A 26718-nucleotide genomic window follows, 5' to 3' on the forward strand; every position below is an offset into this window, starting at 1 on the left:
CTCCAGAGGAGAGATATACTGGTAGGAAACCAGATATTTCTCATTTGAAAATTTTTGGTTGCATTGCCTATGTACATGTGCCAGATGAGCTGAGATCCAAGTTGGATCCAAAAGCTGAGAAGTGCATCTTTATTGGTTACTCTCTGCAGCAAAAAGGGTATAGATGCTATAACCCTTCTACTCGTAAGTTTACAGTGAGCAGAGATGTTGTTTTTGATGAGATGAGTAGCTGGTATAAACCAGTAAATGTGATTGATGATGTAGATGCACAAAATGGTAATGCTGCACAGAATTCACAGCAGCAATCACAAAATATTAGTGGACCTGGAGCGTCCTCTAGCAGTGGGTCACATTCTTCGCCATGGACAGGCAGATTGAGATCAGCAGAATCTTCTCAAAGCAATGCAGATAGTGGTATGCAGGTATCACGAAAAGGAAAAGAGAAGGTTGATCAGCCCATGTTTGATGTGAATGCAGGTCACTCTTATGTGGATGGTGAATCCAGTGGCTCAGAACAGAGCATTGATGATGAGTTGGGTATTCCTTCTATTGTTACACCTGGAGTAAGGAAGACTAGGGATGTTTTGAGAGCACCTGGGAGTGAACCTACTTTGCGCAGGTCTACCAGAGCTAGGTATCCTGTGGATAGGCTGAAATATGATGGATTTACAGCCATTCATTATGCATATATGGTTAAAGTGATACAGGAACCAGAACCCACTTCTTTTGAGGAAGCCATGGAAAAAGAAAAATGGGAGAAAGCCATGGATGAAGAAATGGATGCCTTGGAAGCAAATGCTACATGGGAATTGGTACCTTTGCCTAAAGGTAAAAATGCAATTGGCTGTAAGTGGGTTTATAAGGTGAAGCACAATGCAGATGGTTCTGTGAACAGATACAAGGTAAGATTAGTAGTCAAGGGGTATGCACAAACATATGGCATTGACTATGAAGAAACATTCAGTCCGGTTGCAAGGATGGCAACCGTAAGAGCAGTCATTGCTATGGCTGCATCAAAGGGATGGTCTTTACATCAGATGGATGTAAAGAATGCCTTCTTGCATGGTGATTTGCAAGAAGAGGTCTATATGGAGCAGCCACCAGGTTATGTGCATGCTGTTCATCCTGAGTTTGTTTGCAGGTTGAAGAAAGCCTTGTATGGCTTGAAGCAAGCACCTAGAGCATGGTCTGACAAGATAGGACAGTATCTTGTCACTATTGGCTTTCAGATTTCCAAGGCAGATTTCTCACTTTATGTGAGAAAGACAGAGAAAGGTATTATGCTGCTTGTCATTTATGTTGATGATTTGATTATGATAGGTGACAGTGATGAAGATATCCTTCATGTGAAAATGCTATTGAAGCAAAAGTTTGAGATGAAGGATTTGGGAGAGCTGCGTTATTTCTTGGGCATTGAGGTGATTAGATCACTAAGTGGGATACAGCTCTTGCAGAGGCAGTATGGATTGGACATGCTGTCCAAATATGGGATGACAGGTTGTAAGCCTATTTCAGTTCCTTTGGAGCAGAATGTGAAGCTGAGCGCAGATGCAGGTGAGCTTCTGGAAGACCCTACTATGTACAGACGCATAGTAGGAAGCTTGATTTATATGACTATTACCAGGCCAGATTTGAGCTATGCTGTTGGATTGGTAAGTCAGTTTATGCAGGCTCCAAGGAAATCGCATTTGGATGCGGCTAGACGCATACTCAGGTATGTGAAGTCCACATTGCAGTATGGACTATTTTATGAGACTGGGGTTCAGATACAGTTGCATGGATACACTGATGCTGATTGGGCTGGTAGTATTTCTGATAGACGATCTACCAGTGGATATGTGTTCTCTTTTGGGAGTGCTGCAGTCACTTGGAGCAGCAAGAAACAGCCTATAGTTGCCTTGTCGAGCACAGAGGCTGAGTACAGGGGTGCAGCAATGGCTGCATGTGAGGTAGCTTGGTTGCATAAGCTACTTTATGATATGCATCAGTCTACAGATGGGCCAGTTGTCATTTATTGTGACAACATGAGTAGTATACACTTGGCAAATAACCCAGTCTATCATGCTAGAACAAAGCACATTGAGGTGCATTATCACTATGTGCGAGAGAGGGTTTTACTAGGTCTTATTGATCTAGTTTATGTCAGCACAGAGGATCAGGTAGCTGACATATTCACGAAGGCATTGGGCGCAGAGAAGCTGCGCAAGTTCAGAGACCTGCTTGGTGTGCAGGAATTGGGATTGAGCTCGAGGGGGAGTGTTGAGATATCGAGCTCCACTCGTGATACGCCAGGGTGACCGTTGTGTATTTATGTCACCGACTTGTCAGTTGCAGATGCGGTTGGTACACCGCCCCTGAATAATAGCTACATGATAGCTATCCTTATCTACTCTAGTTCGTGGCTCAGTTAGTATGCCACCTTAGTTAGTTGAGTTTGGTTTGAGACCCATATAGAGGGTTCTTCTATTTTTCTTTGTACTTGAGTTCTTTTGGCTTACACAACTAAGAAGAGGAAAACTGTTTTCAGCCTCTACCCTTGTGTGTCTTCCCCCATTGTGCAAGCAAGAAAGCTTCAAGCGAGACTCCTTCCTTCTCTCCCACAATCTTGACATTTCTTGCTTGCACAATGGGGGAATACACAGAGAGGTGGAGGCTGAAAATAGTTTTCCTCTTCTTAGTTGTGTAAGCCAAAAGAACTCTCATACAAAGAAATAGAAGAACCCTATATATGGGTCTCAAACCAAACTCAACTAACTAAGGTGGCATACTAACTGAGCCATGAACTAGAGTAGATAAGGATAGCTGTCATGTAGCTATTATTCATGGGCGGTGTACCAACCACATCTGACTGACAAGTCGGTGACATAAATACACAACGGTCACCCTGGCATATCACGAGTGGAGCTCGATATCTCAACAGCTATTACGCATTATCTATCAACATGAGAGACTGGAGCTGATTTGTCAAAATCAGAAAAGAGGAAAATCAAACAACAGGCTTTGAAGTTTTCCTTGATCCCAGGGACACTATATCGATAGGATGTTGATGATATCTATCGCTGATGTGTGATGCCTGACGAGGTTCCTTTCATCTTGGAGGAGTGCCATGACTCTGCATGTGGAGGGCACTTTGCGATATGGTTGATGGTGTAGAAAGCTTTAAGAGCTGGATATTGGTGGCCGTCCATCTTCCAAGATTCCTTTGAGTATGTGAAGCGATGTGATACCTGCCAAAGACATGACAGTAAAGAGAATAGGAAATGCCCACTTACGCCTATTATGGCTATCCTTCCATTTGAGAAGTGGGGCATTGATTTTGTGGATCCTATTATCCCGTCGTCTACTACTCAAAAGAGGTACATTATAGTAGCCACTAATTATTTCACAAAATGGTCAGAAGCGCGGGCGACGAGGCAGGACAATGCAAAAGAGACTTCAAGTTTCCTTTTAGAGTAGATTATCTGTCGTTTCGGTCCCCCGAAGGAACTAGTGTCGGACCGTGGAACCCATTTTCTGAACAAAGTGATCAAAAGTTTGACTGAAGCTTGGCAAATCAAGCACAATAAAATGACTCCTTATAATCCACAAGAAAATGGGCAAGTTGAAAGTACTAATAAGCAACTTGTGGATATCTTGTCTAAGATAGTCTCTGAGAAGAAACGAGACTGGGACAAGAATTTGTATGTGGCAGTATGGGCGTATAATACCACGTTCAAGCACGCTACCGGCCATACTCCATTTAAATTGGTTTATGGGGAAGAGTGTGTGTTACCCCTTGAAATTGAGTTGCCAACCATATGGTTTGCAATTAACCATTCTTTGGGAGATAAAGATTCCCTTTTTGAACGTTTCATGACCATAGCCCACCTGGATGAGCTGAAGTTGCAGAGCTTATTACACCAGGAGGTAGCTAAACGTCAGATGAAGCAGTTGCATGACCTTAGAGCGAAGAAGTATACCTTTAAAAAAGGGCAATTAGTTCTATATTATGATGCGTGTAGGGAGCTATTTCCAGGGAAGGTGGAACCTAAATGGGATGGCCCCTACAAGATTGTCAGGTTAGGGAAAAATAGGTCTACGGCTCTATTAGCTGATCTACAGGGAGTAGAGTTTAAAAATAAGGTTAATCTTAATAAGATTAAACCTTATTATTTCTAAGTATGCTAATACAAAGAAAATGCATTGCAGGTCCATGCTAGGGATGATTTGAGACCTGCAAAAGAGCTTAAAGCCGGTTGATGGGTCGGTTAATTCCTTATTTGGAGCACCCATATCTAGAGCAGAGATACCATCAGGGGAAACTCATCTGGTGGAGCAAAGGATATAAAGTGATTGAGCAAGAAGACAGGACCTTTGTGTGGGAGATCAAAGTCTTCTGCCATCACTGCTTGCGACTGTTGACGAGTATCCCTGTTGAGTTTAATGAAGAAGGTGGGATGGAGCAGTCAGTTCATCCTTTCAACATGTTGAACTTTGACTATCATAATTATGAATAGAGGAGTTCGTGATGGCAGGTTGTGTAAACCCATTGTGGACATATACATTATATTTTGATGGAGCATCTAGGGGCCCTAATAAAAAAGGGAGTGTTGGAGTAGTAATTTGAGATCCCCGACGTAGAGTTACAATGAAGTTAGCTGCTTATCTCGCGGTAGGATCCACTAACAATATGGCAGAGTATAAAGCCTTGATTATGGGATTGCATATTGCCAAACAAGGTGGTATTTGTCGGTTATTAGTAAAAGGGGATTCCTAGTTGATCCTGAATTAGCTAGATGGAACAAACACAGTGCGGAATCCTATTCTTTGTATGTATCATCGAACTGCTATGACCCTACTTGAGGAGTTTGAGAGAGTATCTTTTCAACTGATTCCACATTACTGGAATCAGTTTGTGGATTCACTGGCAAATCTTACTTATGAGGAAGACCTCTTCTTCAATTGTGGTCCTAGTTTGGATATTGTTATCACTGATGAAATAGGACCCGGTCGCTTGTGGGCTATGTTATCAGAACATGCAATATATGGCAGACGATGGTTGATATGGGTGATGCAAAGAATAGCTGAGACCAATCTACCGTTATTATCCTGGACCCATAGGTTGATTAGACAACATGTTATGCATATGCCTCTTGCTATATATGCAGGAGGGATGGGTCATAACCTTATGCATTTAGTTTAGGGCTGCGAGCCTGTTTTTCCTCCTTGGAAAGGAGCTTATTATTGTATATCTGTATTATTTCGTGGAGGGATGTGTAGGTGCTATTCTGTTTTATCTCGTTAGGCCAAGAGGGCCCGTTTTGCGAGGTTTTGAATGTTTTATTTCATTAGGCCAAGAGGGTCGACCAAGTTTTGTAGTGAAGTGCTTTATTTCATTAGGCCAAGAGAGCCAATTGTCTGTTTAGTGCAGGTACAGTTAATGGTTTCTTGTTTTAGTTTTGTGCTAGACAGGTTTGGAAGAAGAGCTTGGAAGGAGCCTTTTGTTGCGCAAAAGCTTCTCGTGGCCCTATCTAGGTGATATCTCTCCTTTATGAGTACTGTGGTTTTTGTGCTATATATGTCTGTGTGCTTGTAAGGGGTTTTTCTTTTCTTGTTGGGGACCAGCGTCCAAGGCATGAAGTCCCAGGTTTAGGTTCAGTATATTTGAGGAAGGTCTGAGTAGTCATTGCCTCCTGTAAAGACATTGTCAAGCACCAAAAGCCCTGTTTTATACGGAAGTCCTAGTGACCCTGTTCTGCTAGCCTGCTAGGTGGCCGTTCTAGGAGCCATCTTCCTCCCCTCTCCAAAATTGAGAATCTGAAAGACAAAAAGAAAGTAAAAAATCTCCCCTTCAATATCAACAAAAATCTCCAACAATCTCCTCCTTTTCTTAGTTTGACAAGAGGCCTAGATTGAAACAAGCTCACTCGATAGCCAGGTGAATTAGTCATGCCATCTCTGGTAGCCCCTCTAGACCTCAAAGATCAAATCGTAAGCATCAAATTGCATCTCAAAAGCTTCCAGATAGCTAGATTGACAAGATACCTTCCATAAAGAACTCCTCTTTGTGGCCACAATCCATGAGACCCCCCCCCCCCCCCTTTCAATTTAACTATAAATATGGGGCATGAAGAGTCATTGAGTACATTACCTTGAACCAAGACAAGAGACTCTTCTCAAACCTAGAGAGAAGAGCAGAAGGGAGAGAGGAAAGAAGAGTGCGAGAGAGGAAATTCTTATTGCAAAGACAAGAAGGATACCTTGCTGGCTCTTGAAATCAAACCCCATCTCTTCTACCTTCACTTCCTTGTGAAATCGAGACTCTACTTGATTTTCTCTCAATTCCTAATAATCGCTCCATCAATCCAATCACGATGAGCCAAAGCTCTATTGTGGAAATCTTCTCTTGATCTCGTGATAAAAAACCATGGCCCTGAAGAATGAAATTATGAAGGCCGCAGAAGTGGGAGCTGCTAATAACACTCTACAGGTGCAACCACAACAAACGGAATAGTGAGTATTGGGATTACAAAACGAAGCTGTGAATACCAACAACAACCAAATGCTCGTTGTAAATCCCCAAGTGACATATTTGATTATTATTTTAAATATTAAGACACCGAATAGATCATTCATCCCACTGACTAGTAATAACAAAAAGGTGCATCCGTAATAGTAGGACTCTTTTTATAATATCCTACATAGAAAATCCCATAGAAATTCTAAATCACAAATTCCAAGGAATAATCTTTGTTTATACGAGATGTACTAGGAATAGGATACAAGAAAGATAATTGCACTTTTCAAAATAATTTATGATTTTTTTGCATTAAAACAAGATTTTTTCAAGAACTAGATTCAGAGACTAAGATTTTTGCAATAATATATATTCTAAGAAGTTAAAATTTTGATTTCCATTGAACTAATGGAACCTCTTATCAATAAACACAAATGCTATTTTCTTGAAAAATCTTGAGATGAAATTATTGAATACTCTTTGTAATAAAATATCCAAGAATCTTTAATCTAGTGAATTATCACAAGACAAGGACCTACATAATTTCATATATATATATATATATATATATATATATATATATATATATATATATATATATATATATATATATATATGTGTGTGTGTCTAGAAAAAAAACAAACTCTTGCTTAAGTTTATCCTGGACTAGTTTCCAAGCGAGAGAGTAATCTGAGAGGATTATTGGAAGATATTGCCACTTACATGTAACATCTCCGCACAATAAAAGTTAGTTGGTTGGTTCGAAAATTAGTTAGTCAATTAATAAGTTAGTAAGATTACTAACTAAAGACTAACTAAGGTAAAAACTACCTAACATTAATTATTAATAATGTTTATTTAATTTAAAATATTTATTTAGAAAAATCGAGTCATAAATCCGATATTTTTCTCGAAATGAAAAGGACCGTAGCCACCTTTCACGTAAATTACAACGTGAATGAGACTTATGAGTTATATTAATCACTAGGTTAATGTGTATAGTTTGGATGGTCCAAAAATATTAGATTTTGGGCAAAACTAGTATATTTTAGATATTATCCTTTTAAAAAAAGATATTGAGATTTTTAGAACTGGATGTCATTTAAAAGAAAAGACAAGTGATATTTTAGTTAGTTTGGAGATTTTAAAAAAAGAAAAAAATAAAGAGAGGATTTGCGAAATCACGCGCGCCGCGATCGCAGTACACAGGCAGTAGACAACACTTTGAACAGAGAAAAGAAGAAGGAGTGAACTAAAAGCTTTCTAACCAAGTGTCTTGGTGTTTTACTCCCCTTTCGGAGCCAATGGAACCATCAGATTTATGATCTGAGCATCAGATCACTGATCTTTCCAAGATCCCCCTCCACAAAGAGCTCCACTTCTCAACCACAAGCCCTCTTCTCTAATTCACTATAAATATGAGGCATGGGAGAGGCATAAGAAAACATAAGGAGACCCCAAGAGGCTGCGAGAGAGAGGTAGAGAGAAGGATACCCTTCCAAGAGATTGTGAGGAAGATCTTGAAAGAGAGCTTGAGAGAGAGAGAGAGGGAAGAGTCACCTCGAGAGGCTACAAGGAAGACAATTAGCTCAATTTCCTCTATCTCGATCCTCGACTTAACCATCTTCTCTTACGTTCTCCCATCTTGAATCTATTCCACCTTCTTAATCTCTTGAGTCTACCTGCAAACGATGGCCTCCAAGCGAAGAATGTCGCGTGCGGATGACAATCCTGCAACTAGCAACAAGGCTTCCAGCAAAGGCATCACTGTCAATCCAACTGTGGTTCCGATCGTAAGTAATGTATTTTCAAATTGATAGATGCTTGCTTTGATTCTCGTATGAGATACGTTAGGCCCCATACTATGATGCATGAGTATAGGTCATGGGAAATGATAAATTTCATCTCACCTACTCGGAAGATGGAGTTTGTGAAGTGCATATATCAAGGGAAGATAATTGCACCTAGTTACATATGACTTATTTGCTGGTAGAGCAATTACAAGGAAGAATTAGTCAAGAGTTATGAATGGCATAGTTGTCAAAAGAACGACATTAAAAGATTGTGCATACAAGTGCTAGATTAAAGTATAGTCAAGGGTTACAAATAGCATAATTGCTAAAAGAATATGACATTGAGAATCATGAATAGAAAGTACTAGTTTAAAGTTTAAATACTTCGAAAGTACTTAGCCTAAGAGTCCAAATATTAAGAAAAACTAGATTCTAGCTCAATGCAAGGCCTGTTGAAGTCTAATTACTTGAGATCATCTTGCACTTATCTTATTAAGTATTCACACGTTATGCCTATAACATGTTTGATATATGAGGATAATTTTCTAGTTGCCTCATGACTTGACTAAGAGCTAGTACAAGAAATTAATCATAAGGGTTAAAACTAATATGTCTTGAGATATGTTGGATAATGATGACTTTTGCCAATCCAAATCCAGGGTTGGGTTATCAATCAAGGTAAGTGACCTATAGAACTTATATCATGAAAAGTGTTTGAACCCTTAACATATGCCCTAGCCAAAGGAAGGAAGTGTTAAGAACATTTTTGCATAGTATTACTCTTAGATCCCAAGGGGGAGAGCAAATATGCGATGGGAAATATTATATCATCTACTCTTGCATTGTTTTGGAAAGAATGCAATTGGCTTTGTTGATTGATCGAACAACATCCTAAATGTTTTTACATTCAACTGGTTGTTAGTTGTTGTTTGGATGATTATTCTAAGTGCTTGTGATTTATGGTAAATGCATGGCAAGGGTCTGTGATGACAAGTCACCATGGGAATAAAGGAATGTTTTCTTGGAAAATGATATTAGGGCTGAATGCATTGTTTGTGCTTGATTCTTAAAGGATTTAATTAAGGAAGGATATATTGCACGGGTGGATCACCTCCATGATCGCACTGCAGATTAACCCGAGAGGGCACTACTCGATTCATGGGCCGAAGGTCGAGTGGTGAAAAGGCCAACCACAGGAATGATGTTTCGCTCCTAGACAGCTTGCGGGTCAGTTGGAGCTCTGGACACCCCTTGCTAGGTCTAGAATGGAGTTGAAGACCTCCATGGCCCCCAACATCTGGGCATGTTGGGAGATCCTATTCTAGATAAAGGATTGAGTTTGTGGTGCCATGTGAATTGGACCAGTTACTTCTGCAAGGCAGAAGGGATACTTCTGTTGGACAGAAGCGATACATAATTTCTCATGTATGGGCGGGAGACAAAGATTAACTTGAAGATAAGTTAAGGAACTTGTTTGAACTTGTTTGTCAATAGATTGCTTTGCTCTGTTTTCGTGTCTGTGCTATAAGTTATGCAAACGAACCTTGTTCCCTAAAAGGCTTAATTAATGAAGCTGACTTTAAGTGTCACACATAAATGTGGTAGGACCTAATTAGAAAACTAAAGCTATTAAGGGAAGCGGGTGGGCGGAACACCCAACGGGTCCGTCCTATGGCAGGGTGGACCCAGAGAACTGGGAGGCTTCTCGTAAGTTTTTATCGTCATTCAACCTTTAGGTATTGTTAGGTTAGAACCCGATTCATGCCGTTTTAGGGGACCGGAATGGGACTATGCCCTATGGGCAAAGAGGTTGAGCAGCGCATCCCTCTTGTTTCCCATTCTCTTTGAACCAAGTGCGGCATGGGTTTGCTTCGGATTGGGTATCCCTGCATAAAGTAGGATGTCCAAAACCCGATGCTAGAATGCTATCAAGAGACCTTGACAACTAGGAACTCGAATTTCAGGTCGATCCTAGTGGGTTTGGTCGTGAACATTCCGTTGCAAGGCGGATTTGGAAAACCCTAGGCGACAAAACTCGGAACATTCCCTGGGAGTGCTGGGCAGCGACACTTAGATTCATTTCTCAATAGACCGCTAAAAGAGTGCCTAGAAAGCCGATGGACGGGCACCTCACATTACACCAAGTTTAGCCATGATACTGTTATTCTAGGAAAAGGGTTTGTCTTGGAAATGAATTCATTGAAATTTTGTGTATGATGCATTTGAAGTTGTTTGTGGTTGTAAATTAGGTGCTAATCTTTCTTAATTTATCAAGCTAAAAAATGGATAATCGATTATAGATTGTTGATTGAGGCAGTATTCCAATAGGCACACAACACCGACTGAAGCAGTGTTCTCTGATGGTGCTAGACCTCCCTAAGGTCAGCATGAATAAGACCTACTCCAAGGAGTTTTTGTTTTTGTGTTAGTGAGTATGGACCAACCATGACATGAAAGGTCTTGTCATAAGGAATTCTAGTTGGCAACACAAGGTGAGGATACCTGGGGGGCTCTAGTCACAAACTCCTTAGACTCTTGTGAACTGTTAATTACCCTTCAAACCCATATAGTACTCTGGAAGTTCCAACAGTAGTCTAGGAACAAAAATTGGTGAGAATAATACCTCCGGGCTGATATTATGTCCAACCAGGATAGGAAATATTGTAAAAGATATTTTTCTTAAAGGAACTACTGAGAAATAATTGCTTTACATTGTTTTTGTGTCATGAAATAAAGGCGTGTAACGAATCTGTGTCAAGAGATAATCAAAGAATATATTTTTATATATCAAACCTAAAGTGGTAGGTAATTAGGTAATTAAAAATATTCTATCAAGGGAAGTGGGTGGATAGATCCCAGGATCTAGACCTATAGTTGGGTAGTCTTGGTAATCCAATAGCTTTTCTCATCAAAAGGAAAAATTTATGTTCATAAACAGGTAAACGAATGACCACTAGATATTAGGAAACCTGACTTGCATTGTTTTAGAGGGCTGGAATGAATCTCTCTTGCATTGGGATGATGAATGCTTATGTAAGAAGAACATCTAGTAGCCTATGCTTCAAGGAAATTTAAAGATTCATGAAAGAAACTATGTCACACATGATCTAGAATTACTTGTTGTAATTCATGCCTTCAAATTATGGAGACATTATCTACTTGGTAACAAGTAATCCTTAGTCCATAATCACAAAAGCCTGAAGAGGATTTTCACTTAGCCAAACCTTAACATAAGGCAATGCTGATGGATCGAGATTTTGCAGGAATCTGATTTTGAAATCAAGTATAGACCAAGCAAAGAGAATGTGATTGTGGATGCCCTAAGCCATAAATCATTTCTTAATACTCTAATCCGAGAGGAATTCTCTAGGACAGAAACTCTTGCTACAATGATTTCAATGCCCAGTAACCCTATCATAGAAATAGCCAAAGAAGAAGTAGTGAAGGATCCAACCTATCAGAGAATGCTAAGAGAAATTCCCACTAAGGATACAAGTCCAAAACTCAAGTATAAGTATCAAGATTTTTTCATAAACGAGGAACTTGTCTATTTCAAGACAAGACTATGTATTCCTGCAAGCCAAGAACTCAAGAAGAAAATACTCTAGGAAGCTCACGATTCTCCATTTTTCGATCACCCTGGATATGCTAGTACTCTTAATGTAGTCAGAAAAAGCTTCTACTATGAAAGACTCAAGGAGGGTGACGTACTTAAGTATTTTTCCGAATGCCTAAACTGCCAAAAAATTAAGCCTAAATGTGTCAAGTTGCCAAGCAAGCTCTAGCCACTTGACATCCCTCAAATGAAATGGGAATATATCAACATGGACTTCATAGTTGGATTACCCCTAGTACAAGGAGGATATAACTCAGTTATGATAGTCATTGATATGCTAACAAAAGTTACACACCTTATTCCTGTAAAAACCAATTACAAGGCTTTTGATATTGCTAGATTTTTCATTAAGAAAAATTTTAGATTACATGGATTGCCCCATAGAATCATCAGTGACCATGATTCTCTCTTCACATCAAACTTTTGAAAGAGTTTGTTCGAAGCTTTAAGAACCCAGCTCTGCTTTAGTATTGCTTACCATCCCTAAACCAATGGTCAGAAAAAGTAGGTCAATCAAGTTATTGAGGATATACTTAGAGCTTATTGCAACAGGAAACCTAAGCAGTGGATCCAACACCTACCCTTAGTTGAATTTTTATACCATGCATCATATCATCAAAGTATTCAAATGACTCCTTTTCAGGCACTGTATGGACAAGGTTTTCTTACGCCCCTAAATTTTTTGTGATCCTACCCTACCAATAGAAGTATCTAAGAAAATTCTGGAAAAAATAGATTGACAGAAGGCAAGATATTCAAGTTTCTAAGGATTGACAGAAGGCGTATGCTAATCAACAAAGACAAGAACGCATTTTCAAAGAAGGTGGGATGGTTTTTATTCGAGTTGTCCCAAAGAAAAGTTCCTTATCTCTTGGAGAATTCAAGAAGCTAAGTCCCAGATATTGTGGGCCATATAAGGTGCTAAAGTGTCTAGAACCTAATGCTTGCAAGCTGCAACTCCCTCACAACTTGAAAGTGCATAATGTATTCCATGTCAGTCTATTGAAAGCCTATGTTTCCAACCTTGATCATGTACTTAACAACCAACAAATTGTGATGCCAAGTCAAGGAGTCCTTGAACTTCAACCAAATAAGATACTTGACATGCGAGAGAAGGTTCTAAGAAGTAAAACCCTTAGGGAGTATCTCATATAGTGGAAAGACTATCCTGAAAAGAGGATGCCACTTGGGTTGATAAAAAATCACTATGTAACCAATATCCCCAGTTTCATTCGAGATGAGGACATCTTGATTCCTCTAAGGGGAAGAGGATGTGATGTTTTGACTTTCCCGACTTCTCATAATTAAGCTTTGAAGATTTTAAATTATGAAAAAGAAAAATCTTAAATAAAATAATCTATATATTGTACCCCAACACCTTCTGGGGGGACTGATAATACAACTACGAATATCTCTACACAGGAAATGCCATGTGTACAACCGTTATGGCTAGTTAAGTCCAGATCATACTAGACACGTTTAATGACTTGGATAAGATAAAAAAGTCAAGACTTGACTTGTGAAATATTAAAGCATAAGAAAAAAAATCTTTAAGCTTTTAAAAGCTTAATAGGGAGAAGAAAACAACAAGCAGATTGTGGTGCCCTCTCCCTATTCTTCGAAATTTCTCACCATCTTCCTCCCCTCTCCAAAGTTGAGAATCTGAAAGACAAAAAGAAAGCAACAAATCTCCCCTTCAATCTCAAAAAAAATCTCCAACAATCTCCCCCTTTTCTTAGTTTGATAAGAGGCCTAGATTGAAGTAAGACCACATGTCGATAGCCAAGCAAATCAATCATGGCATCTTTGCCAACCCCTCTGGACCTCAAAGATAAGATCGGTAGCATCGGATTGCATCTAGAAAGCTTCCAGATAGCTCGATTAGCAAGATACCCTCCATAAAGAACTCCTCTTCTTGGCTACAACCCATGAGACCCTCCCTTCAATTTAACTATAAATATAGGGTATGAGGAGTCGTTGAGTACATTAGCCTTAACCAAGAGAAGAGACTCTTCTCAAGCCAAGAGAGAAGAGCAAGAGGGAGAGAGGCAAGAAGAGCGCGAGAGATAAATTTCTTATTGCAAAGACAAGGAGGATACCCCACTGACTCTCGAAATGGAATCCCATCTCTTCTACCTTCACTTCCCTGTGGAATCGAGAGACTCTACTCGATTTTCTCTCAATTCCTAATAATCGCCATCTCCATCAATCCGATTGTGATGACCCAAAGCTCTATTGTCAAAAATTTCTCTACAATCTCATGATCAAAGACCATGGCCCGAAAGAAGGAAATTATGAAGGCCGTAGAAGTGGGAGCTGCTAATAACACTTTGCGGGTGCGACCACGACAAACGGAATGGTGAGTACTAGGATTACAAACAAAGCTGTGAATACCAACAACAACCAAGCGCTCGTCATAAATCCCCAAGTGTTGTATTTGATTGTTATTTTAAATATTAAGACACCAAATAGATCATTCATCCCATGTGCTAGTAACAATTTAAAGGTGCATCCATAAGAATAGGAGTTTTTTTTTTAAATCTCCTACATAGAAAATCCTAGAGAAATTCTTAATCACAAATTCCAAGGAATAATCTGGGTTTACACTAGATGTACTAGGAATAGGGTGCAAGGAAGATATTGCACTTTTTGAAAGAATGTATGATTTTTCTACATTAAAATAGGATTTTTCCAAGAACTAGATTCAAGGACTAAGATTTTTGCAATAATATATATCCTAAGAAGTTAAAATTTTGATTTGTATTGAACTAATGGAACCTCTGAAACACAGATGCTATTTCCTTGAAAAATCTTGAGATGAAATTATTGAATACTCTCCGTGATAAAATATCCAAGAATCTTTAATCTAGTGAATTATCACAAGACAAGGATCCACAGAATTCCATTATGTGTGTGTGTGTGTGTGTGTGTGTGTGTGTGTGTGTGTGTGTGTGTGTGTGTGTGTGTGTGTGTGTGTGTGTGTGTGTGTGTGTGTGTGTGTGTGTGTGTGTGTGTGTGTGTGTGTGTGTGTGTGTGTGTGTGTGTGTGTGTGTGTGTCTATATTTATATTTATAAGTCTAGGAAAAAGAACAAAAAAACTCTTGCTTAAGTTTACCCTACGCTAGATTCCAGGGGGGGAAGAGTAATTTGAGAGGATTATTGGAAGATATTGCCACTTACGCCAAGTTTAGCCATGATACTATTATTCTAAGAGAAGGGTTTCTCTTGGAAATAAATTCATTGAAAGTTTGTGTATGATGCATTTGAAGTAGGTTGTTTGTGATTGTAAATTAGGTACTTATCTTTCTTAAATTATTAGGCTTAAGATGGATAATAGAGTACAGATCGCCAATTGAGACAGTATTCAGATACGCACAGATTGCCGACTAAGGGAGTGTTCTCTAATGGTGCTAGACCTCCCCAAGGTTAGCATGAATAAAACCTACTCCAATGGGTTTTTGTTTTTGCATTAGTGAGTATGGACCAATCACGACGTGAAGGGTCCTGTCGTAGGGAATTCTAGTTGGTAGGAGGAGGTGAGGATACTAGAGGGGCTCTGGTCACAAATCCAGATAGTACTTTGGAAGTCCCAATACTAGTCTATGAAATGAACTTAGTGAGAATAATACCTCCGGGTTGATATTATGTCAACTAGGACAAGAAACATTGTAAAATATATTTTTCTTAAAGGAACTATTGAGAAAGAATTTCTTTACACTGCTTTTGTGTCATGAAATAAAGATGTGTAATGAATTTGTGTCATGAGATAATCAAAGAAGGTGTTTTTATATGCCAAATCTAAAGTGGTAGGTAATTAGGTAATTAAAAATACTCTATCAAGAAAAGGAGGTGGATAGATCCCCAATGAGTCCAAACCTACAGTTGGGTGATCTCTGTAAGCCGAGAGCTTTTCTCAAAAGAAAAAATTTACGTTCATAAATAGGTAAACAAATTACCACTAGATATTAGGAAAATTCAGCTTGCATCATTTTAGGGGACCGAAATGGGATTTTGCCTCATGGGCAGAAGGGTCAACCCTTTGTCTCCCATTCTCTTTGAACCAAGTGCAATGCAAGTCCGCTTCAGTTTGAGTAATCTTGTAAGAAGTGGGAACTCACATTGCTGATGCTAATTGACCGTTAGGTGACTTGACCAATAATAGGAACCTAAAACTCAAGTCGATCCTCGTGGAAATGGCTGGAACTTCCACTGCAAGGTAGACTCAAGCAATCCTAGATAGAAAACTCCAAGGTATTCCACAGAATTCCAAATATCGTTGTCTAGGATATCTCTTGATGGGCTAATAAGAATGTGCCAGTAAGGAAGTGGCTCGAGCAAGAACGTCACATGAGGGTGGTAAAGGGAAAAGCTCACATGAAAATGATTTAAGATCCATGGCAAGAGAGAATGAGAGAAGATTCTAATGATGACAATGATGGCAAGGATGTTGGAAATTACAAGGCACGAGACCAATAATCAGTGCCTAGCATATTCCCCCTCACTTTCTCTCACTATTCTCTCTCTTCCCTCACTCACTAGCTATAAGTGTATATTCTATTGTCTTTCTCTCTATACCAATACCCTTTGCAACTAATCCTCTCCCTCTCTCTCACCTCAATTTCTAACCTTTAGTCTCTCCTTAATACTAATGAGGAAGAAGAGAGGAGAGTATGAGGAGAGAGAAGAGAGACAGAGTAGAGAGATCATGGAGAGAGAGGAAGAAGAGAGGAGAGAGAGTATAGAGTAGGACTAGAGATAAGAGAGGAGAGAGAGAAGATGAGAGAATAGAGAGAGAGAGAGAGAGAGAGAAAAGAGAGCTTAATCAGCTATGTGTAACCTTTAAAGTGTAAAAGAATTGTACTTTGCTAAGTTTAATACCATAAATCAATGAGTTCAAGATAATGTTGTGAATGTTCGCATATGAGAAAAAACAATATGTCATGAACTTTTACATATGAGAAAAATCAATATATTCAATTTTTATCACAAAATCGATTGTTCGATATGAAGAACTAATCAACACATTCATAGTTGTTTTTAATATACTCGTGAATGTTGGGAGCATATTGTTGCATTTGTCATAAATGCCTCAAATTTGATTGATTGATGTTGCTTAGACTATAGTGGTATAATTTTGATGCAATTCAAATTCTTAATTACTTTTAAATTAATGAAAAGTTGTTGGAAATTCTAAGAAGACTTGATAGCAAAAATTAGTGATTTGGTAGCGACAATATTTAGGATTCATAGTCATTAGAGAAGAGAAAGAGCATGGAGTCTACACAAGCTACGAAAGATTTGAGCAAGAAAAACTAAACACAATGGAGAGAGAGAGAGAGAGAGAGAGAGAGAGAGAGAGAGAGAGAGAGAGAGAGAGAGAGAGACCCAAACTCTCTTGCAAAGAAGGCATGGCTTGTAGATACAATTTCTTCTAGGACACGATTAGGAAGGATAGGTATCTTGCATGTGAAACTTCATTGTTACACTCCATTGAATAATCATCAAATTAACTCTTTGAAAAAATAAATCACTATGAGATAAATTTTTCTTGTAGTCACAAGACACTAGGTTGTTATGTATATACAAGCTACAGTCCAGACTAGGCTGGAGTAGGTATGTATAAGTAAAATCCTCATTTATGCTTATAGTAGATTCAAACCAATGACATGTCAAATAAATGTGAGGGCTTCTTCACAAGAGTCACTCATCTATATTACAAAATATTTAGGGGATCAACATGGTGGCATGAGATTCTTATCGCATTTGCAAGAGGATCCTCAAATTTTTGGAGAGGTGTAGGGGTAGGAAAGAGGATGGATAACTCCTTGGCAGAAAAAATTAATAGGTTTTTTATGATGCATCATTCAATCATGGAGAATTGGTTGAATTTATAAGAGAAACAAAGACACCCTATGCATGCAATTGTCGGGGTGGCGTTACATATTCTTGCATGATAATCAAACATTTTCTCATGGTCTATATTCCCTTATCTTTTTCAATATAAGTCATACCTTGCATTGTGGTCTTATGGGTCTTAATGGATTTTAGTAGAGGTTCTATACACATGTGGAGAAGAGGAGAGAAGCTCTTGACGGAGGTCCTCCACAATTCTAGAAGAGAGGGAGAAAGCTAAGAGAGAAATCTTCCGTCTAGCTTCATTCACACCCATAGAGTGGTGCCTCCTTGAAGAGAGTTGCGTCTCCTCCAAGAGAGTTGTTTGTCTATGTGGTACCCTCCATTTCTTTATATACAAGTTGAGGAGGGGAGGAGAGGGAGGGGGGTTTTGGTTTTACAAGTTTAGGAGTCCAAAAAAAGGCATGAAAGTGATCCCTTTTGCACACTCATGTAGCTCGTGCATAAAAATTCCTCCACATTGGACAAAAATTAGAACGGTCATAACTTTTGATCCAAAAGTTGGGATTTGGATCCGTTTGAACCTTTGCGATTGGATGACAATATCTACAATTCTATCACTTCAACCTATGTTTTTGAGAAAGCTTCAAAATGTCAAAATTCAACCTTTATGATTTTCTATCAACAATCCCTACTCGTATCTCGAATAATATCAATAAAGGCAAGGTGTTTGATACTCCTAAATATTAATACTCTTGAAGTTACTAATGTACAACAAAATATGTAACATCTTTGATTACTTTTATCACTAACTATTACATCATGTCTAAGGTATCAAGGTGGGCACATTACATCCACTGCCCCTTGAAAAATCAAGATGTTCTAATATTGGCAAAAACTAAGGGTACATTCAAAAGTGATTCACTATACTTGTAATTCTACTACTAGGGTATCTAAAAGATAATATCCCAATACATATCAGCATGGTAATACAATGGATCCATTATTAAGGGTATAGCTAGGATTCAAAATGTGTGCACCGCTTCTTCTTCAATGTCCACTATCCCTAGCTTTCCAATTGTGGGGTTGGTCCATTCAAATCAAAAGTGACCAAGCTCATTGCAATTATAGCACTTTTTTTTTTGGGCATTCTACCTTGAGTAAGCGACCCACTTCATCACAAATGAAGCATCAGAGATTCCCTTGAGTTTTTGTTACCATGCAAACATGGGCTATGAGGCATACAATACATAGGGAGAGAAAATAAAGAGCGGAGAACATTACGTGAACAGATGATGTTTTTTCCAAAATATGGAAGTAATAAGTATTAGTTTAAGTATGAAGAAAGGAAGGAAATTTATAAAATTCATTGAATGAAAATATATTAGTATAGAAAGCTAGATATTTGCACGTAAAAGCATTCAATAGTAGAACTTTTATGTAATGATAATGATCATAACCAATATAGTTAAATGCAGATAAATAGAAAATAATAAGAAGCCATAGAAAGATCCAACTTAAGTTTAACAAGCATAGATATTTGTCTAACTAATAATTACCATGGAAGGTATTTAAAGAGTAATCTGTATTAACTATAATGACTTTGGCTCAACAAGGGGCATGTTATGGACTAGTTGGAGATGTTGTGCCTTCATAGATGACACATAACACAAACTCCCAACATTTTAAAGTTAAAACTAGATATGCATGGAAAAATCAATAGCACCTTTCTAGTTTCTTTGCACTGCCAATTTTTTTAAACCAGCCGAACATGTTAGGTAACCCACAATTTTCTATCATAAATTTTTGTCAAAAATGGATTCATATGGGAGTTATTAGATAGTACATTTGAAATATATTATTTGTATTAATAAAAATGCATGCAGTATGTTGGAGCACTACCATGTGCCGACCATTCCTTTTCTTTCATGCACACTTGAATCGACAAGAAGGAAAATAATCTAGTCCTTTTATAAAAACAAGCCTATAGAGTTTAAGGAGAGGGTACATTTCCAAAAGAACAAGCCATATCCCCCTAACCATGATTATAGACTACACTTATATGCAATCCTAAGTAAATGTATCCTAATCCTAAGTTTCAACAACTTTTGTAATTTTTAGTCACACCTAACCATTTAATTGAGCATGCTCTTATGGACAATGCTAAGAAAATCTATCCTAACCCTAAGTTTTAATTTCTTTTGCGTTTTTTAGCTATGATTGTTGTCTTATTACACATAGCTAGCTAGCTAGCTCTCTCTCTCTCTCTCTCTCTCTCTCTCTCTCTCTCTCTCTCTCTCTCTCTCTCTCTCTCTCATGATCACTAACTATTTTTGGGGGGTTCATTATATGCATACCCTCTACATCATGTGTGCTCAATGCATATTTTTAAATACCCTTATTTTTGAGTTTTTCTTGAATTAACACAACTCTTTCTATTCAATCTATAAATAACCCATTATCATTGTACCCTTTTATATGTTAAAAACGTGTAAAAATGTAATTTGAAAATTTCCTTATATTGAATCCATGTGATACACACATATTTATGAGTGACCCCTTGAGTAGTTATTATCTTGTGCAAATGTACTAGCTATAGCTAGTCAAACATACAATTGATCATGCATGACCAAAGCACTAGCTATGGCTAGTCAAATAATTCATCATGCATGATGAAAGTAGACATTTCACCTCCACTTTAGTAAGTGCATGAGATGATTGAGTATCTTGTAAAGTGCTCAAAACTTTAGATTGATATGAGGTTGATGAGAAGAAGTGGATATGACTTATGGCAAAGGAAAGCTTATGATTGTAAGAGTAACTTTATACAATTGGCTCTAGACGGTACTTCCCTATATGTGCGAAGTAATTATCAAAGAAAACCATCATACCATCTTATAAATCCAAATACAAAATTTTTGAAACATACTTTTTCACAATGATGATTGTTTATTTAATGAATTCATAAATCAATGTGATAATTTTAGTTAAATAGAAGAAATATGAAAAATATAGAAGCTTTGCAAATTTAAATAACTTCAAAAACTTTGCAATCCTTATGATCATAGAGTCATCATCACCATCATATATGTATACACATATACAAAGGAGTAGTTTGTTGGATGACATTTGGCACACACTTCCCACACCTTTCCCTTGGAAAAAGTTGTCGAGCTAGATTGCACAAATTATGTAAACAATTGAGAAATGTACATTTTTTCCCCCTCAATATTATGAAGTTAGTCTATTAACTTATATTTTTTTACAAATTGAGAAGATTGTGATGCATTGTTTTGGATTAAACACCCCTATCTGTGGGAGACAATCCCTTTCTCATGATATGAGGATCGTAGTTTACAATCCCTCTAAGGGTCTCTCCTCTGTGTAGTGAATTTTTAAGATCATTTTGGCTTTCCTTGTCTACTTTGTTTGCTAGAGCCTTCGTCTTTTTATTGTCACAGGTTTCTTCTTTGTTTGCTAGAGCCTTCGTCTTTTGATTGACAAGAATTGGGCTAAGGTTTTCCTTGAAGAAATGGCATACAACAGTACAATCATCAGTTGCATAACCACACAATTTGACTTTCCACTTCTTAGTTGCTGCATCCACAACCATCTTTGCTGCCTCTTGTTTTGAGTGAGCTGAGGAGACCATCTCAACTACCTCTTCATTGCTTAAAACATCCCAAACCTGAAAAACAATGATTCATGCACTTAGCTAGTTACTTAGTGACCTTTTTCATAACTTAGGAATGCCCCCATGTCTTCATCCAACTCACACATTCTCATTTCCAACATGGTGTGATAGATGATTTGAATGGGAAGTGGGGTTTAAGATTTTTTATGGGGAAGAAGATTTTACAATATAAGTGCATCACAACACTCATGATAACATGAAGATACTTTAGCATAAAAGCTACTTACCCCATCAGTGGCTAGAACAATGAACTCATCTTGTTCTGTTAGACTTGTGTGAGAGACTTGAGGTACTCCACTTAGGCCATATTCTTTGAGAAGGAAGTCTCCAAGAGCTCGCGCCATAGCTAAGCCAGGAGTATTTCCATTTGGCAACCATAGCCTTGCAACATTAGGCTCATCGTCGAGTGCAAACACACGACCTCTGCATCTTTTAATCCTCTCTAGTTCACCTATTGAGAAAGCAATACCAAAATACCAAAATGAGGTAAATACACTGGACAAATTAAAGGGGAGAGACAAATGTACAAGATCATAGGAGGAAAAAGTCACCTGGTAAATTGGGCTTTAAGTCAACTGTGAGTTGCTCAGCAAACATAGAGCCATCTTGAGCTCTACGTCCCAAAATAGCTCTTGAATCTCCCACATTAGCAACCACAAGGCCTTTCTCCTGAATTACACAACACATTGAATTAAGAGTAAAAATTTTGAAAAAGTCAAACCAACTTAAAAGAGATCAGTATTTAGTCACATTATTATAGCATAAATACACGATTGTTCAAAGTGGTATGAAATTGCAAACAAAATGCATTGAGTATGGAATTAAAAGAGCATCATAATATAAGCATGACTATCTCCATAAATAGACTAACTTTGTGCAAGTCTCATGAAGTATCATGTTGACCAGGTACAAAGATGTGCCTTAGGCCTTAACAATCAGATCATAGAACGCTAGATCTAATTAGAAGATTAGAGAAGGCTAGCCTCTCCAAGATTTTCCTGTTTTTACTAAATACCAATAGATTGGTCCAGGTTGCATCAATCAACACAATTAATTACTGAGAGGATTGGTCTACTTCGCATTAATCGACACATCTAACAAAATGTTAAGACAAGACAATATGTCAACTTAAGAACTTACAAGACTTCATGCTAGATATCTCAAAAGAAAATCAACCTTGAAAAACTGCTCAAAAGAGGATCAACCCCCTAAAACACTTGATAATGATGAAAATGCAATAGATGATCAATAATGTGATTGTCATTTATCATCTATGCTTATATTGCGATTAGTCCTGTTGCGATTTTGCTAGTTTTATTAGTTATTAATCGGATCTGAGTACCTGCACTATGGCCATGACAGCAGTGGTGCCACTGCAGGTGCAATTGAGGATAGGATGCCTCTTCAGGTTCTCATCCATCTGCTTGTAGGATGCCACCAGCTTCTGTTGCCAGGCACAGCCCACCGAGCAGTCGTTGGCTGACATGTGGCAGGGCTCTGGCTTGTTGTCTGCATGGCTCTCATGAATATCATCAGATTGGTCTGCTTCGACCATGAGGGATTCAAGGGGCAGAGCCAGCAGAGATGGCAGAGTATCCCTCACCTTCTTTGCCACAAGGTGTCCATTGGGACCATGCCCATCAAACACACCACACAAAACTGTCTTCTCTTGGGTATAATCCTGTACCAGAAAAAAATCAAACAGTGCAAAAAATAAGAAAACCCATAAACACATCATCACCAGGTAGCAAACTTCTGTTAAGACTGTAAGAATTTATAATGTCATATTTGAGAGATTGAGCAAAAGAATCTCTATACAACTCCAAAAAGAAATACAAATTGTTGCTTTCAGAGGCAAATAAGAAGGTACTCATCAAGTTAAATCTTGAGAGAGAGAGATTGTTAAGATAGCAATCATGAATGTCTGAGAGCAGCCATATGCTTCAAGACTATTGCTTGTCTACAGATATATGACATATATGAACCTGGGACTAGTTGGGCACAAAAGCAGATTATACATCTGGGTTAAAACAGATAACATATGTGGGGTTACCAGTCAGGCCTGCAGATGATTTGAGATGGATACATGAATCCACATTCAAATAATAACTATTTAGAAAATTTGACCGCTGATTGGGGAAAGCTCTCGGGGTGGGCTCTAAGTCAGGCCTGTAAATTACATGACTAGATGAATGCATTAATCAAGCCTGCATCCAACGACTGCTACATTTCAGAAAACTTTCAGGTACAGAAATTTGCATTCAGAACAGGCTTGTGTTGAAGCAACCTTGCCAATTTGTCTGAAATCACTATAATCATCATCATAATTGTCATACCCATCATAATGCTCTGATGATATATAATAGCCATGATCATAATCAAAATCATAATGGGGAGTGATAATGCTTGTGATAATCATCCAACATCAACATGATGGAATTATTATCATCACCCACAAGTATCACCATCATCATCAATATACAAGCATGGATAACCATAATTAGAGCGTCTTCACATAAGAATACTAGGACTAGTTATAAGCATACCTCCCAGACAAGCATGCAGTCCTGGTTGATCCCTTTGCGCCCTTGTCTTGTGAAGAGGCAAGACGATGCAGTGACCTGGCCATTGCTGCACATCCTCCCGGGGATATCTGCCAGAAGCTCGGAGGCCTTCGCCTCGGCCTGCAGCATCTCCATAACCAACTTCCTCCTCTCTCGTCTCCTCTCTCGGGCCTCAGCACTCACCTCAATTCTGAGGGTGTCGTCGTGGATGGATATGCAAGCCCCCATCCGGAAGCTGATTTTCTTTATTGAAACAAGGAATTGGCGCGCCTATGGAAAGGCAAGGAGGGATCGTGATCTTGTCATGGATGAGGGAAGCCGCTGATTATCAATCCACATGGTGGAGTGAATTGGGTCTGATTCGTGCCATGGAAGCTGGCCTGGATGGGTGGTAAGACTTCTCGCGTTTGGAGCAAAGAAAAGCAATTCTGGAAAAAGCCTTGTAGGGAGGGTTGTTAAATATCGAGCGGGCACGCGAGAGAGAGATTCCTTTTTACTACACCTCTCTTCATGGTAGGGCTGCCACTCCTATGCAATAGAGACCTTTTGTGAAACCTAAGTCTATCATCACTCACACATCTCTTTGCAAAAGAAAGAAAGGGGCTCTTGGTACAGCTTCTTACTTGACTATTATTGGATCCCCTTGGATTTTTTATTCCTTTTTAGCTTTTGACCAACTACTTAGATATGGATCTATAGTAACATGTATTGCCATAGATAGCCCTTGGCCAGATTACATGGAGAATGTGGGGCAGTCGATGGTGTCCCTCCTGGGGCATACAAGCCCTCCTCATCCTCTTTTGTGCCCCCTTTTGAGCACCCCTCACATGACCCATTTATCATTCTTATGGCTTTGCAACCTTCAACCATCCACAACATCCCTTTCCTATATACTTTTGTTGTTCCCCTTGTGTGTTTAGGTCCTAATCACTTTTCGAGTCCTTCTGGTGTAGCCATTCCATTGGCTCCACCCTTTTGCTTCCACCCTACTCAAATTTTCTTTTACTTTTTAATCGAATAGAGCAACTGTCATGGGCATCAATTGGAGCCATGCTTTTGTTTTAGAATAGTTTCATGTTCAATACTAGTCTCATCTAGTAACACTTGTGGCACATTGATTGCGTCGATGTTGATGTATCACCACTATTGATGTGTCAACATCAATAATCTTCTCTTTAGATCAGCAATCACATGGACGTTAGACCATCCCTACTATAATGATATTCAACCAAGCAAATCAAGCACTTATGAGTTTAGAAAGTCTTTCAAAGCATTATTGATGCACATCCCCAATGCATGCATAGAGCTAATGGTGATTTAAGTATCCTCCACTCCAAGCTTTGTAAAACGAAGAATCATTCTCCTTGCATTATTGAACTTCAACTTTGCCGACTACACTTAATGTAAATTGACCACCATGATTGAAAACTGAAACAACATGGTAATCAATTTCTGAAATAATTTTGGAAGAATGACACCACTTGCACACAAGCTAGTTGAAAACCAAGACACCTCTAGGATATGCATATAACTACCTTATTTATTGTGCGCAAGTTGCATCCACATCTTCCCCATGGACAAATGCCCTAGTTATGAACATTCAAAAGTACATTGTGGTCACAAGTAATTCTAAACAAAACTACACCATATATTCTAAAATAATTCTTTTGACTTTTCTTGATTTTATCTCACTTACTACCTAGTACACATAAGCTATCTAATATGTAAGTTCATAAGGCTTTCCACTAGTTCATTTGATATCCATAGACTAAGATATTGTTATGGATCTATCATGTGCATGAGTATTTTGAGTGGGTTATGCTAATTACACATATAATTTGCATGAGTATTTTGAATGGGTTATGTTAATTACACACACACAATTGTTATGTTCCTTCAATTTTATGTAAAGTTTTCTTTCACCTTCAAAATGCTATATTTAAGCAATGTGCTCCTATCAGCATCAATGTTTCAAATGTTCAATGGTTTTTTGGACCCCAAGTTTTTTTTTCTACTAATAATAAAAGCACGCATGTGGCTCTTTGGACTAAGTATTTATAATATGTTTTAGTTAGTTTATCATTTTCATTTTGTTAACACAAACAAAAATATTTAGCCCTTTGACATGGATGTCCAAGAGAGACACAACTTATTTTACTATAGAATCAATCTCTTGAGAGAACATTATGAGCCACAAGTTTTTTTACAATATAAAAAGTCTCCTTGGGAAATATTCAAGGACAAATGGTAGCCACAAGTTTAGAGTAATCATGAGATTCAAGGAAGGGATAAGCTTCAAGCTATAAAATCATTATGGGTAGTCCTCTTCCTTGACATAATCAATTTAAGTGTTGTACCTTTTCTTTGCTTATGGATTATTTCCTTTTGTTACAAAAAAATAAGTGTTTATTAGATTTTTAGAATTCACAACTTGATTTTAAGGTTAGCTAACGCTTTAATAAATTGACACGTCAAAACTGATTTTTTCTCATCCTCAATATTGTATACACTTTATTTCTTTCTGATGTTTACGAGGTAACTACTATAAATTCATTGTCTCAAAATTTGATTTTAGAGAGACAAGTGGGGACACACACACACAGACACACACAAAGGTGTATATAAAGAGTGCTCCCACCATTGAGTTTTGAGCTCTTGTGTTTATTCCAAGGCTATAAAGTTGCATTTCTTATCAAAAAAAT

At 38.2% G+C, this 26718-nt stretch overlaps 1 protein-coding gene across 1 annotated transcript; it reads right to left on the minus strand.

Moving 5' to 3' along the window:
• Positions 1-20958: 20958 nt before the first annotated feature.
• On the minus strand, positions 20959-24545 carry LOC148038856 (putative protein phosphatase 2C 1). Its single transcript, XM_087674747.1, has 5 exons — positions 23999-24545; positions 22795-23133; positions 22004-22121; positions 21680-21903; positions 20959-21446 (listed from the first exon to the last, which is right to left on the minus strand). Exons 1-5 carry the CDS (start codon positions 24242-24244, stop codon positions 21057-21059), a joined length of 1317 nt encoding a protein of 438 aa, XP_087530873.1. The 5' UTR covers positions 24245-24545; the 3' UTR covers positions 20959-21056.
• Between the last annotated feature and the right edge of the window lie 2173 nt (positions 24546-26718).

The sequence above is a fragment of the Lygodium microphyllum genome, chromosome 3 (assembly GCF_053477565.2).
Source record: "Lygodium microphyllum isolate KBCC chromosome 3, Lygodium_microphyllum_v1.1.10, whole genome shotgun sequence".
Taxonomy (NCBI): Eukaryota; Viridiplantae; Streptophyta; class Polypodiopsida; order Schizaeales; family Lygodiaceae; genus Lygodium; species Lygodium microphyllum.